Here is a 15,551-nt window from a genome sequence, read left to right on the forward strand (position 1 = left end):
AGAAATATTTAAAATATTGATACGGTGTCTCATGTCTCTCAGGATGTGTGAACTCAGGATCAGTAATGGCGGCTTCACCTTCAAAGTGTGTTTTTTTCCACCTGAAATGAACAGTAAATTTCCCAAATTAATCCAATTTGTTTTATTAGTAAAATTCTCAGAAAAAACAATAATATTATACACATGAACAATAACTTGTATTGCAGAAATATTATTGATTGTTCTTTTTATTAGTCAAACAAGGCTGCTTCTACATTACAAGTGACTGGCCAAGTATATAATAGTACAATATTATTGTTTCCACTGCAGTTCAAAAAAAAAAATATATATATATATATCAACAGCAAAGAAAATAATGTTGAGTGTTGTATTGATAATTCTTTTTTTGTACTCACTTGAATTGTTTTTGAGTCAGTTTCTTTGCTGTCTTTGGATGAGATATCCTTTTCTGCAAATGTGTCCTTCCCTCCTTGGAAGTCCTTCCAATGGATGATGCACGTGTTGTTCTGGAAGGCGGAGTCGTGATTCTGGACACTCCAGGTTGTTGTTCGTCTCTATCAACAGATGGTGATGGTTGCTCACTTTTATTACTGGACTGTTGTTCATCTGTGACAACAGATAATGGTGATTGTACTGTTGTAGCAGGTGAATTGCAGGATACTCCAGGAAGCGCACTATGCATCATTTCAGCAGTTGGAGATGAGCCTGTACCTGATTGATTCACATCGAATGTCCATATCTCCATAGGAGCATCTGAAATGTCTTCAAATATGAGCTGTTCATCAACTGGGTCAAGGATGGTGAGACTACTGTGCTCTTCTAAATTCTTTTGTGGACCATCAGCCAATGTTGTTTCATCATCAGATGATTCTTCTGCCTCTGAATCAGCAAATGCTTTTGGAACAAGAGACATTATATAGTCTACTCTCCTTTCTGGAATCTGGAACAAAAAAAATGGATTTTATTAGGCTAATTTCTATTATAAAACAATATTAATTGAGTCTATTCTATCCATACTGTATCAACAATGTATTGCCATTCATGGAAATTATTATGCAAAATGTCAATACAATAAGACTAAACTAACTAGGATTGGGTGGCTCAGCTCGTAACAGTGTCTATCTAGAATAAATCATCGTCAGCAACATCTAGAATAAATTATAACATAAATGAACACGTTATGATATTATAATTGAGTGAATTCTAATACAGTTATAATTTATTTTGGTTGTAGATTAGTTTTCCTTTAAATATTCAAGCTATATAGAACTGAGCAATGTATTATCAGTGATACATAGCAATAAGAAAGTGATCATCTATGAGTCGAGCAGTGTATCAAATGTGATACTATGCTTGAAGGAGTTATGTCTCTCATCACTTGGCAATGTATTACTGGTGATACGATAATTTCAATCTTCAAAAAATGATACTAAAATCAATTGAAGTTTTTATTTAAACATATGTATACAATCTCTGTCATTTTTAGATCAAATTCTGATCAATTAAACTTGAAATAAAACGTGTAACTAATGAAATTTGAAATAATTTACCTTGTCACGCAACACGTTTTTCCGCTTGGCAGACATCTTTGTTGACACTGAAGCTTCCAGCAAGCTCTGTTGTTTATAACAAACACTAACAGATGGCAGCACTATCCCACTGAGTAGAGAAACGTATTACATATGATACTGTGCCAGCTCCCAAATGAAATACCATACAGAAAAAAAATAAAAAAAAATATTGAAAGCAATGTAATATATTTGATACGTTGTCAAGTTAAGGGTAATGACATAAGAAAACAGAGTCTGAAAAATATAAATTATAAAATGTCATAAACTCAATATGAACATAATCTTAAAAATTTCATTCCAATTTAAAGGCTATCTTCCTGACTTTCAGCAATACTCTACGATAATATATTTCCAGAAACAATAACTCAAATGTAATGTAACTGAAAACTTTCTATACTTCTTTAGAAAAAAAAATTATAATTATCTTCCATCATTAATAAAATCAAAAGGATTATTCTCAATCAATATTATTAACTTGAAAAATAACAGGCTTTGTTAATACAATACTCTTATGGAAGTTTCAATCAATTAAATTCCCTAAATTATATTTTAACCTTATTTTACGTACCTTAGCGGTTATTTGAAGAAACAATTATTTGTACATGATGAAGAAACACAATTAAACCTTTCAGGACATGGCACTACTAGAAAATTTAAACTTTAATAAAAATAAAACTAGCTCCCACATTAACTAATGATATAAACTTGCCCAAAAACGGCGAAACATAATGACTACATCTTTACTCTTGTAGTGCTCCTAGCAAAGTGTCCTCTGAAACGTAATCTGGTCTCGTGGCTGGGGAATCACCCCACTACTGTATTTAGAAACAGGTCTCCTATTGGGCGAAGGGAATCAATTTGACCAATCGTCGCGTGGCTTCTAGAGCCTTTGGACCAAATAGTAACTGCAAAATCGGTAGTTTGTTATAATTTCATTGCTTGCTGTTATCCAGCTTATCGCACTCCATGTTGCGACAGGAAGGCTACGTTTTAGAGATAATTCCATTATATACATTCCTCAACGACTCGGAGCCACAATTTTTAAATATTGTAACATATTGTAATTCGGATGGATAAATAAGAAGCGTAGCTGAAAATTTATAGGTCTAAGTGAAGTAATTGGCTAATATCGCCAAAGAGATAACATAAAGATTAGATAATATCAGATTGTCCTGGCTAAACTGTACAACAGCCTAAGAGGAATTGAAATAATTTTTTGCTAATATATAATATTATATAAAATATTGAAGGTTGAGGTTGGGCATAAACATTTAGTGATCGGCGACCTAACGATCGACCGAGCCATGCAACGTAGAATCTGACCAAACACCTTGGCAGAAATTTATTGTGGCAAAACAGTATGCAATTTGAGGAACTAAAGGTCTCACGTGGCTAATTATTATGATGCATGAAACAAATAATAACATATAAAAAATTAACTAGCATGTAGAGATCATATTTAAAAAACCCAATAAAAATAATTAAATGTATCAAGGAAATAGGAGGTTACCAGGCGCATGAATACTGTAACAATTTGCATGCACCAATCATATAATGGCAATTGATAGGCGGCAATAGTGAGCCGATTCAAAAATATTTGTATATATTTCTACAAATAAATAGAATTTGTATAAAATAGTTGTATAATCTATGTTTTGGATATGGCCCGAAGGCAAAGAAATTATTAAATATATGACATAAGTAATAATTTAATATTTTAGTACGGTCTATTTGAACCTTGAATGGCGGAGGACTAAGATATTCAAATTTTATGTAAATTTAGAAATCGGAAATGAGAATTGTAAAATTGAGAAAGGAGAACCAACACTTGCCTGCCAAATGCCACCATGAGAGGTAACTAAAAATTATAGAGTGTAATACCTTGCTGTATCTTGTAATAATTTAAAGTTAAATTGAATTACTAAATTTCTTATAAGACTTTGTGATGCTCTTATAAAGCAAAAGTCATTTTTTTTTTTTAAATAATTTTGTAACCCCTTGGAAGAGACGACTCCGGCTACAATAGTCCAGGACCACCAGGAGTTGGATCAACATCAGCAGCTCATAAGAAAATTTCGACACGTGAGTGAGAAATATTGAAATAGTGATAGGGCGCCCTCAGTGCTTCGAAAATAAAATAAGAATCAAAGCTAACTCGTTGAAAGGGTTTCTAATAAATTAAGAATTTGGTAAAAAATACTTGCGCAAGTAAATGTAGTATTAAAGGTATTTTATTAGAAAAATAATGAATAAAACCACATATCAGAAGTTCTATAAATCAAAGAAGTATAAAATCTAGGCTGTTAATACATATTCATATGATCTTTAATTTCTGCAATATAATTTGCAATAGTTTGTTGTAGCTCTGATTCACTAGATGAATTGCTCTATTTATTCCGTCAGGTGCCGAATCTTGCACCCTGAGATAAAATATATATTCATTACAAAGAAATCTATTAGGTAACATTGAATTTAATATATATATTTGGATTATTGGTTGTCAATTTATCAAGCTGATTTTAAGAAATCTATTTTTAATGGAATTGTCCAAGTCGACAAGTATTAGCAAGCTGATATCGCAGCTACATGCAAATAGATGCATATGATCATAAAATAAAAGCACATGGTAACGTTTCGTGCTGTAGAATTTAGAGAATAGTATTTAGCCTGTGATATTTTATTGATTTCGATTATTGTTCTATTTTTTATATTATATATTTTTTATCGCTGTATATATTTTTTGCTCTGATTTCTTTTTTGCAATATTTGTTAATATATGTATCAAATTGTTTATGGTGTGCGATTTATTTTAATTCCTCAATACTATAGGATAAGTATTTTATATATATATATATATATTATATATATATATATATATATTTTTTTTTTTTTTTTTTTTTGTTTAATGAATTATCAGAATTATTGTGGAAGCTCATATCTGGGCCTATAAAGATTTTTATGAGACTGTATCCTATTAAAAACCACGACCTAATTTTTATAATTATTAAAATATTTCATGCTCTACCGACTGATGCCAAGCAGGAGGCTAATCGTTATTTAAATATAAAAAATAACGTGACAATATCTATCATGGGACACTCGAAGTCATGGCCGTTCATAATAGAGAGAGAGAAAATAATTTATTTCGCTAACTCACAATAATGGCTCTAGTCTATTGCGTATTAAATTTACTATTATAACTTGGGAAAAGGCCTGAATTAAAAATAGTGCTCGGCACAGTGAAAAAACAAACAGCTGTATCTAGGTAAAGAGATACACTTATGTAAATTTCGTCAATTTTGACTTAAGTGCTTAAACTATTCTTGTATCATCAACGCATGTTGTGGTAAAGTTCCACAACATGCTTTGATGATACAAGAATAGTTTAAGCACTTAAGTCAAAATTGACGAAATTTTCATATACAGTAGCCTCTCTCTTATCCGGACTCATCGGGACTGAGGCCAGTCCGGATAACGTTTTTTCCGGTTAAACCGACGTTCCCTAAAAGTCGTTAAATTGGTACGCATATTTTGTAGTTTATAAGCCAATAATGACTTTTACGTAAAAATAATAAAACTAGACGCTTTATTATGATATCTGTGAACACAAAACACAAGAAAATAGTTAGTTGCTAAGCCTTTTTACATTTGAAATATTTAAAACCAAACAGCCATTATGATTCGTGGCAGGTGCAGAAGTACTGTACAGTCCGGTTGAACCGATGTGCTGATGATTATTTTCTGGTTAAAGAGATGTCACTTCCGTGGAGTGTAGTCCGGTTAAACCGATGTCCGGTTAAAAGGTGTCCGGTTAAGAGAGAGGCTACTGTACGCAACTTTACCATTGGAACAACGTTATGACATGAATTTACCATAAAATCTTTTTCATATGACAATACAATACTGACAATAGAATGACTGACACTTTTCAATTACTGACATTACTGAAAAATCGTTTTCACAAGACACTATCAATCTGACAAAACATTTCTCATAATAAGTCATTGTTTCATAAAATCATGTAAATCAATAAATAAGTAAATAAATGAATAATAATAATAATAAAGTCTCAATAACAATATAAGTGGATGCATGGAGAAAAATCTGGTATGGCGCACTCACACAACTTTCCTTGCTGTTATGATATAATTCAAAATTGAAGAAATCAATCCTGTTATCTCTTCCAGTAAATGATTTGATAGAATCATCAGTTGCCTCTTTCATGAACTTTGCATTTGAATGATCACATTTTCTCGAATTTCGAGCTTATTTTCAATCATGTGGAATTGTTACTGGACATTAATTGTAGAGATTCTCATGCTCAATCTTTTCCACTTGAAATTTTTCGTTCAAATAGTATCTGAAGACTGATAATTGGAAATCTAAAATTAAACTTTGCATAGATGGGCCAAATCGTCTGAATATTTCAGCTTCCAAACCTTTTTAAGGTTTTCATAGATTCAGTTGTCTTGAAGTTTATCAGGTGTTTGGTGAGGCAATTCACTATAGAGATAAACTTGGAGATTGTAACAGATTGGAGATTCCCCACCAGATTCAATTTGTAGCAAATTCAAATGGTTCCAGGAGTTTTTCAAGGTGCCGAATTTCAGTAATTTCTTTTGCTGTAGGCATATCAGGGCTGGTGTTGTCTGTTTTCAATATCTGACTTATAACAGGTAAGAGTTCCAAAAATCCTTGTACCATATAAAAAGTAAAATTCCAGCAGGTCTTAAAATAAAGAACAACTCTCTTCATTTGACCATCAGATATGTTTGTGTCCAACTGAATTTTTCTAAGCTTATCAGAACTATTTACATCATTTTTAATGAACAACTTCTTGAACTCCAGAAATTGTACCTTTAATACAAGGCAAGGATAAGGCTGCATTTGTTACCAAGTTCAATGTGTGATCAAAGCTAGGGATCTGCTTGTTAGGAACTACTATTTAGCTGCTGCTACAATATTTGCTTCATTGAAAGTCTGTGAAAACTTTCTCTATGTCTTGGCTCAGATACTCATCTGTATGTTTTGAGTCCAATTCCTTGCATGATAAATAAACTGAAACAATAGAAGTCCCCTCTAAAAATTGTGCAGTTATACCTAAATATAACTTTTCGGCCATTGTCTTTGTCCATACATCAGAAGAAAGGCAAATATGTTCAGCTTTTCTCAGCCTATCTGTCATTATTGTTGAGATAGCTTGATACTCCATCAAAAGTTTCTGTTGACTCATTGACTGAGGGAACCTTGAATGTAGGGGCCAATAAGCCAGCTCAAAGCCTTTGAAAACGTGTTGGAAGATGGAGGCTATGTTGGGCAAAGCAATGCCACTTAGAACAATGTAAGTCAAATGTGAGGCAGCTGGACTTGAGTCAGATGACTGTAACCTGACATACGGGCTTTCTGACAGTATGTTTTGGTCTATCACATTTATTGTCAGAGTATCTTATATTGAAATAATATTCAACTTGTTTATTTGACTCCCAAATGCAACAAAAAATTATGAACAGATTTTGCTATCTTCAGAACCACATTGATTAGACATACAATCTTTTGACACTTGATTAGTGCTAAAAATTGGGAATCTTAACTCAGAATTGGCAAATTTGTAGTTACGGTTCTTTGAAACTTAGCCCTTGATCGAGAGTTTAGAGTCAAAGAATTGTACCTACAAAATTGGCATTTTTCAGGAATCGAGAAAGTATGGATCCCACTCACAAAAACAAGTTGATATTACTCTAATCAGTCATATCAAGCAAATAACTTGTAGTATCTCTCTAATTATTTGTTAGAAAATGATAACTATGTTGTGGCATCTGGTGCGAGAGGGCCGTGTTTGAGATGTGTCTGACCAAACAGTTGGGTTAGGCTCATCATTACCAAAATAAAGATTGCTACCAGTAATAGTTCTAGTTCGAACTGTTTGATTATCCAAAGAGGGTTCAATATTTGCAGGGATGATATGTTCTTCTTCCAGTTTTTCACCAAAACGTTCATCAGATGCACTTTTTTTCACATTGCTAGTGTTGGAAATGTCATCACCAAGTTCACTTGAAGCATCATCCAACACACTTTACAACATATTCCTGATTCGTTCCTGTTCTTGTCTGCAATCCATTGCTCTCTAACCACAATTCAATCAAAACTTCCAAGAACACTTTTTGTGAATAAAAGACAATACAGTCAGTCCTCCCTATAAACTTCCCTCAGACCACCACCAATGGTTTCTGAGAAAAATGGTCGTTTTGGGAGGTGGTCTTTTTATAGAGTTCTACATAACTCTATATGATTTGTGATTCTGTCCACGAATAAATAAATAACCAAATTTGAAATTGAGACTCCCCAGAAAGAAGCTTATAATTTGAAATTTGCTCTGCAAATAAGTACACTACAGTGCAAAACATTTCAGCAGGGATAGTCTGCTTCATTTTTGCAATTAGTCAGTTTTTACATTTCATTACATTCAACACAATAAACAACACTTTAACACTTCTAGTGATATTTCATTTTTACAGTTAGTCGGTTTTTACATTTACTGTAATTACATCATACACAATAAACAACACTCCTATCGATAATTCAAAAAATATTCACGTAACTGATGTAAATGTTAATTTTGAGAAAAAAGTTGGTAATTTTTGCTTGATGTAACTTACAGCCAGTCTTTTCTTCAATATAGCATTTTCCAGTCTGCACTCAGCTTTCTCAAATAAATCAAGCAATACTCCATCGTTCAATTCAGTTGCCAACTTCTTCAAGCCACAAATAATTTTGAAGCTATTGTAGATGGGAACCAGTGGAATATCGTTACCTGCTACAGAATCCACGTCGTCGTTCTCTTCATTATCAGTGTCACCATTTTCCGTTGGTTCATTTACCAATTGAATCAAATTTTCTTCCCAGTTATAGTCCTGGTCATCATTGATTGGAATATCAACATCATCTGTTAATTAAGTTTGTAGTGTTAATGTTGATGTTGTGGAACTTTTCCATAATTGAATAGACTTAGAACGTTGTCAAAAATCCACTTTAATCAAATAAAAATTAATATTTTTTACATGGGCATGCTCTCGTGTGTGCTCACACATCATCAGCTGTAAGTTACAGTAAAGTTACAGGAAGTAGAAAGATTCCAACTTAACAAAAACAAAAGCAAGAGTTACTTGATCATTCTGACTAATTATCATTCCTATTTTTGATTCATATTTTAATTTTAATTCTAATTTATATTCTTAATTCTAACAAAATTATTAGAAATTATATGATTTCGGCCTACTTTTTATGAAAAACTTTTTACTTATTATAAAACTAACAAAAAGAAAAGCAAGAGCCACTTGATCATTGTAATTGATTGTTAATTCTAATTTTCTTAATTCCAACAAATTATTTGAAATTACATGAATATTTCATATGAAAAGAAATTATAATAAAAATAAATAGGTGTAAGGCAGTAAAATAAACATATCTTATAGGAATCTTTCTACTTGCTGTAACTTTACTGTAACTTACAGCTGATGATGTGTGAGCACACACGAAATCATGCTCCTCTAAAAAATATTAATTTTTAATTTTTATTTAATTAAAGTGGATTTTTGACAACGTTCTAAGTCTATTCAATCATCTGTTAAGACATTGACAGCAATTTCCCGACCAAGGTGTCTCAAGTCTTCTATTTCTTCAGCAAAATCCTCGTTCACAGGTTCGATTGGAGTAGAGTTTTCATTACACTTATTGAAACATTTTGAAATCGTACTCTCCCGCACGTCGACTCCCAAGATGTTCTAATCTACATTAGAGCATCAGCTATATAGTAGCGCAAGATTCTTAGTAAAAATTTGTTGAAGAATTTTTTTCACAATGTAGTCTGCTGTCCTCCATCATTATATCAAATATACAAAATTTATCCTCCTTCATTAATTGATTTTTCTACTTTTCCTTGTTCAGTGGTTCCTGTTTCTTGGTTTACACCAGATAACGCATCCTCAGCTGATGTCTGATGTATCCACCGAATTGTTTTTTCACTCACTGAATTGTTCATTAAATTATTTTCTACTTCTTTCACTTGATCATCATCATCATCATCATCATCATCATTTTTTCCAAAGAAAACTCTGCTCCACTTACATCTAAAATACATTCCTGATTGGACAATATTTCTTCACATAGTTTATCATCGTTTCTTTTATCTAATCTTGTTTTCCTTGTACTCTTTCCTTGTACAAGCATCTTGTACTAGGCTACACAGGTGATCTCGTGGATGCTAACTCTAGATGCGGCACAGATGTAGACTTTTAATATTTTTCGACTGATAGATTTGCTGATAGTCTATTTCTAGAATTTCGTTCATAATCATCCTCCTCGAAATGTTTGGAACAAACACGTGCATTTATTATATCAAATTTGTTGATTCTCTTACAAGCTTCGATCCAACTACATAATATTACAGGATTTTCAGAAAATCTATGATAGTATACGATTCCTGGATCTTTTTTGTGTTACTCGAACATCCAACCACTGAACAACACACCATGATGACACATCACAATAAAAAATTTAATACTTATCCGAATTTGCTTTAAATCAATAATTTTTATAAATTGCAAACAGAATAGACCAACCATTTCTATGGTTACAGTAAACAATACAAGTGAAAGAAGATTGAAAAAACAGATTTTGGAAATTTGGTCATTCTTTCTAAAGCCAGCATTGTCTCAACGTTAACTTCAAGCACATGAACTAGAAATTAAAGCTTGAAATATAGCGACAGTGGCGGATCATGGAGGAAAATTTAGGGGAAGCCCAAATAACAAGAAAAATTGAATATGACATTGGCTATCAAGTATGGGATTTGAAAGATGCATTCCTTATTATTCACAATTCCGTTTGGTATAGGAAATGAGTCATTTGAGAAGAATATAGAAAAAAATAAAACTATACTTGAAGCATGCCTGAAAGTTTATTCAAAGGAGGTTACTCACATTGAATTCCAATAATTTATTTCTTGAAGATAAGGTCGATTCTCTATTCTTTAGCGCAGCAAATCAGTGGACTATGTCCTCATGAAATTGAGTATTCTGCAAAAGTTCATTGACCATGTGTTTTTTCATCTGGAATTGTTGCAAGCTCATTTAATCTCTCTTGGTTGATGGTATTTCTTAAATATGTTTTATTCTTTTGAGTGCCAAGAAAATTCTCTCTGCTGAACAGCTTGTTGACGGTATGGTTAAAATCAACGAGAACAATTTGTATGCTTCTTGGAACACTTCTTTCAAACATGAGACACAGAATCTTCTCCAGGCTGATGTTGTTGAAATGTTGATCTTCATAGATATACTGGAGCTCGTTTTTCAATCTATTTCAATCAAAGTAGACACCATAGGAAGCTATCAAATTATCTAACAGTTCACCTGGGATTTTTTTCGAAAAACTTTTAAATTGCTTACAGTTGCCCAGAGCAATGAACTTAATTCTTTTAACGCTGTGGCTACAGTTACAGTAACCCAGGGGTGCCCAGCCCCCCCAAGGGCAATGGCGCATGCCCCCCCCCCAATCCAAGTGTAATGCCCCCCAAAGTACCCCAATTCCCAACCCTTAAGTTTTTAACATTAGTCAGTGTATGACAATAAAATTCACATCTTACATTCTAATCTTCCAAAGGACATTATTTACCTTGGGTCTTGTGAGGAATTTTTTCTGTTTTCATAATATTGTAAAAATATGTACCATCGTTTCTTATCTCTTTCAAAATAGAATTATCTCTTTCAAAATAAAGTATTTTTTGATATTATTTATTATACTAGCAGTGCACCCGTTTTTGTCCGGGAGGACTAGAAAGTACTACATTACATCAGGAAAACTACATGACAAATATTTTAATAGGATATTAAAAGATAAGTAAGGGAGGCTTTGCTTTTTAAATGTTAAGGCTACTTATAAGAAGTTGAATAATAATATCATTGATAATTCTTTATTGCAAAAGAATATTGCATAGAAATGTTGGTACCTAAACATTCACACAAATTTGGAACGATTTTATTCATACAATATATAATGTCGGCAAGTTTAAGTATTCTAAATCCTATACTATTAAACGAGCAATTTCTGTTTTTATGTTTAGATGTTAATATGTTTGTATTTCACCAGATCTAGAAAACAGCTCTAACGATTCTCACGAAATTCAGAACATAGTAGGTTTATAATATAAAAATTCGATTGCACTAGGTCTCATCCCTGGGGAAACTCGCTGAAGGTCATTAAAAGAATTTATCCATCCTTGTAAAAACAGCTGATAATTTCGTCGTCTGTTGATGATGGAAGTGAGTGAGCGAGTGCATGTGTGTGGGACTGAGACAAAATTATGACTCAGCTGTTGAACTTTTGTACCTAATTCAATCAGGTACTTAGTGGCAGTTGTACAAAAGCCGGTTAAATTTTAACCCTGATTAATTCCAGTACAACCAATCAGATAAGCTATCTGTTTGAGATGGTCATCTGTGATTTGGTTCACGTGAACCAAATTTTAATCAGTTTTAAGAAAGTCAGTTTTAATCAAATTTCAAGAAAGTTTAATCAGGATTAAATTTTAACATGCTTTTGTGAGAGAAATTTTTGCATTCCTCTGGGAATTAAGCTCAATCCACTGTGATTAGATAGAACCTTTCTGTATGAACTATGAATATTCATTATAATTTCTTCTTTCGTAATAATTTTTATATCCTTTTGTAGGTACTCCAGAGCGGAGCTCAGTGCCCCGATATTTATCATAAATTGGAACAGGTTGTCACTGATGTGTTGTTGGTAGTATTTACTTTTTAACATTACAGGAGTAAATAACACAAGTATAACAAAATGTATCTTTGAATGGTTTGGTTTTTGGAATAAAGATATCATCTGAACAAGTACATTTTGTAAATTCTATCTATTAATATCAAATATCGGGGCACCGAGCTTTGCTCGTTATTTATTCATTTGATAAACAGAACTCAATTCTTTAAAATGATTGGGGAAGGACTAACAGGCACAGCCCAAAACTGTTTCTTCCCCCAATTTTGATTTATACACTATAAAATTTATAGTTGGAATATTCCAAAAAGTAGGTATGTTTCATACACTTGAATTCAAGTGAAATTTTCAGTCCAAATATTTGAAAACATAAAACTTCTAATTTAGATTGTTTATATACAAAATTGAATGACAAAATAACACTCACTAATCACTTAGAACTGTAAAATAATGATTAACTTTGAATATTATGATATATACCATTTCATGTCAACAAATCAGATTACTGTATTTTGATTGAGTCAATTAAAATTTCTAGATTTCTCGTGAGATACGGTAAGCTAATTGATTACACAGCTGATCTCCCACACAGGCACACGCATCTTCTGTTATCGACAGACGACGAAATCATCATCTGTTTTTCCAAGGATGATTTATCCCTTTCATGTCCTTCAGGAATTTTTCTCAGGGATGAGACCTAGTGCAATCGAATTTTGATATCATATACCTACTACATCCCGAATTTCGTGAAAATCGTTAGAGCCATTTCAGAGATCCGTTGAACATAAATAACCATATAACCAGATAGAAATAACCAGATATAAAAATAGAAAAATACTAGCAAGAACCCGTGCTTCGCAAGGATCTATTTTAGAACTTGACAAAATGAAAATTTGACGTAATGGAATTTTGAAGAATTGAGAATAGGCCTATAACCATCCTTGGTTAATTAAGAATCTATAAGCAGAATTTCAAGTTAATTAGTCCAGTATTTCAGACGTGATGATGCTTCAAACATAATTTTCCTATTCCGTACGTGCATAAGCCAGCTCTTTACTTTATATAATTATTATAGATATAGTTAACGACTGCAAGAGATAGGACTGTGGAACAGAATAGTGGTGAAACTATGATAGCGCCAGAAGTGTCTCAAACACAATAGTAGGTACTACATGAACTTTTTGAAAGTGATTTGAAAAAATGTTAAAACAACAGAACTGAATCCTTATCATTCTACCTTCATTTAGAGAGGCTTTTGTTTGAGCCGAATGGAGTAGTGAGAAAAGGATGGTTGATTGACATCAACTCAGTTGATGGAACAACTCAGGAGTACTATCAAATCGGTTGATGGATCATCTCAGGAGTACTATCAACTCAGTTGATGGATCAACTCAGGAGTACTATCAAATCGGTTGAACTATCATTCCACCAGTACTAGGTAGGTTCTAGAACATCAATTCACTTGAACCAACAAATAGAAAGAAGCTTGCATGCTTTGAAAGTAGGTTCAACTCACTTGAATGATCAACAAGAATGAACCTTGCATCGTTTGAAAGTAAGTATGTGTCAAGAATAGCATGCAATCATTCGGCTGTTCAACATTAACGAGCTGTTACATAAGTCGTGCAAATAGAAGACCCATTATAGTTATGCAACTTTGAATGCACTTTTATACTGAACAACATCATTATTTAACGAGCACTTACGTAAGGCCCATTACTATAGTGCAGTTTATCATGCAATCTTCAATGCACTTTTCCCAAGCTAATAATGGAAAGTTTCACATAATTATTTGATAGAGCAAGAAAGAATAAGGATAAGAAAGAGATGTGATGCTTCCCCCATTTATCTCCACCAGCCAATTTTAGTATAAAAGCAAGTATCAGTTAACATCTACTATATAGCCACTATCATCTTCTGTTGACACCAAGACTGCCTACTCTGCTACTATTTGCCAGCACTATCACACAATATCCTAACAAAGTAAGTTTATTTTTTATATTTTCTCTGTCTGAAAACAGCAATTTCTGCTGGATTTGACCAGTTTCAAGAACAATGAAACCATTTTATGTAGATACAGAGAAACTGTATCTGTACAAGTATATACTTGTTAACTCTTGAGATAACATTTTCACGCAAACTATGAAGAGTATCAAGGATAATATCAACAAGAGGGCAATGCATCATTGCCCACCGGGACTTGCAATGAAATCCACTGTCATGTTTGATGACACTTGCATACTGCTAAAATCTTTCTTCAAGTTGGATAAGGGTAGAATGGCTGCTATTGTTAATCTTGAGAAGGTACCCAACTGGAGGGATAAGGATGTGAAGATTGTGTTGAGTGTTCTCAATCAAGACCAATACTACAAGTGTGATTTTATATGTGGACAACAATCTAAATGTCTACTGGGACTGGGTCAAAAGGAGATTAAATTTGCAGGATTTACAAAAATTGAGAGTACAGGACATGTGAAACGATTCAGGCTGGAGGATGGAACATCTGGTGATTCAGCTTTTGAGATTAGCATCTACAAGGCTATACGCAGACCTATGCCACTGCCATCTACTGGGGGATATGATGAAGTTGATGGACCATGCATTGTTCGTGAAAGGAATAAGCCATCAGTTGAGCGTTATGTCACCAACAATGATTATAGCCGAGGAGAAAGACTTCTTCAGCTGTATATTCTGTTCAATACTGAAGATTAATTATATGTTTGTCAATAAATACTATGTATAATGAGCCATTTGTTATTATTGACCATCCTACTTCCTCATTTTCAGTCACTTTTCAGTCACTGTTCACTTACAGCTCATATAGGTAAGAAATCACCTTACTATACTTTCAACGAAGTACTGGTGAAATGATAGTTCAACCGATTTGATAGTACTCCTGAGTTGATCCATCAACCGAGTTGATCCAAGCTTCTTTCTATTTGTTGGTTCAAGTGAATTGATAGTTCAACCGATTTGATAGTACTCCTGAGTTGGAGGCAACAAGTTCATCAGATCATGATGTTGGCGGAAGTCATGATTAACCAACTTCCTGCATAAAGATAAGTTTATCAGAGTAGGATGATTCCTATTGTATTGAATGACTAACAGTATAGGATGTAATTTATGCTTTATCTCACACCTTGTGCTTACTCTAGAAGTTGAAGGTTGTATGGAATAAAATGTGCAACAATTGTGGTA

General features: G+C 33.0%; 1 protein-coding gene across 1 annotated transcript; it reads right to left on the bottom strand.

The window, feature by feature from the left end:
* Positions 1-391: 391 nt before the first annotated feature.
* LOC120354054 lies at positions 392-1,698 on the bottom strand. The gene is made up of 2 exons (XM_039440084.1): positions 1,551-1,698; positions 392-940 (listed from the first exon to the last, which is right to left on the bottom strand). Exons 1-2 carry the CDS (start codon positions 1,584-1,586, stop codon positions 392-394), a joined length of 585 nt encoding a protein of 194 aa, XP_039296018.1. The 5' UTR covers positions 1,587-1,698.
* Positions 1,699-15,551: the final 13,853 nt, after the last annotated feature.

Source organism: Nilaparvata lugens, chromosome 1, assembly GCF_014356525.2.
Source record: "Nilaparvata lugens isolate BPH chromosome 1, ASM1435652v1, whole genome shotgun sequence".
Classification (NCBI taxonomy): domain Eukaryota; kingdom Metazoa; phylum Arthropoda; class Insecta; order Hemiptera; family Delphacidae; genus Nilaparvata; species Nilaparvata lugens.

Excerpts from the sequence above, each read along its gene's own strand:
- LOC120354054 (XM_039440084.1), bottom strand. The coding sequence starts at position 1,586 with ATGTCTGCCAAGCGGAAAAACGTGTTGCGTGACAAG. Across the intron at positions 941-1,550 it reads AAAACGTGTTGCGTGACAAG|ATTCCAGAAAGGAGAGTAGA; the intron begins GTAAATTATTTC and ends TTTTTGTTCCAG.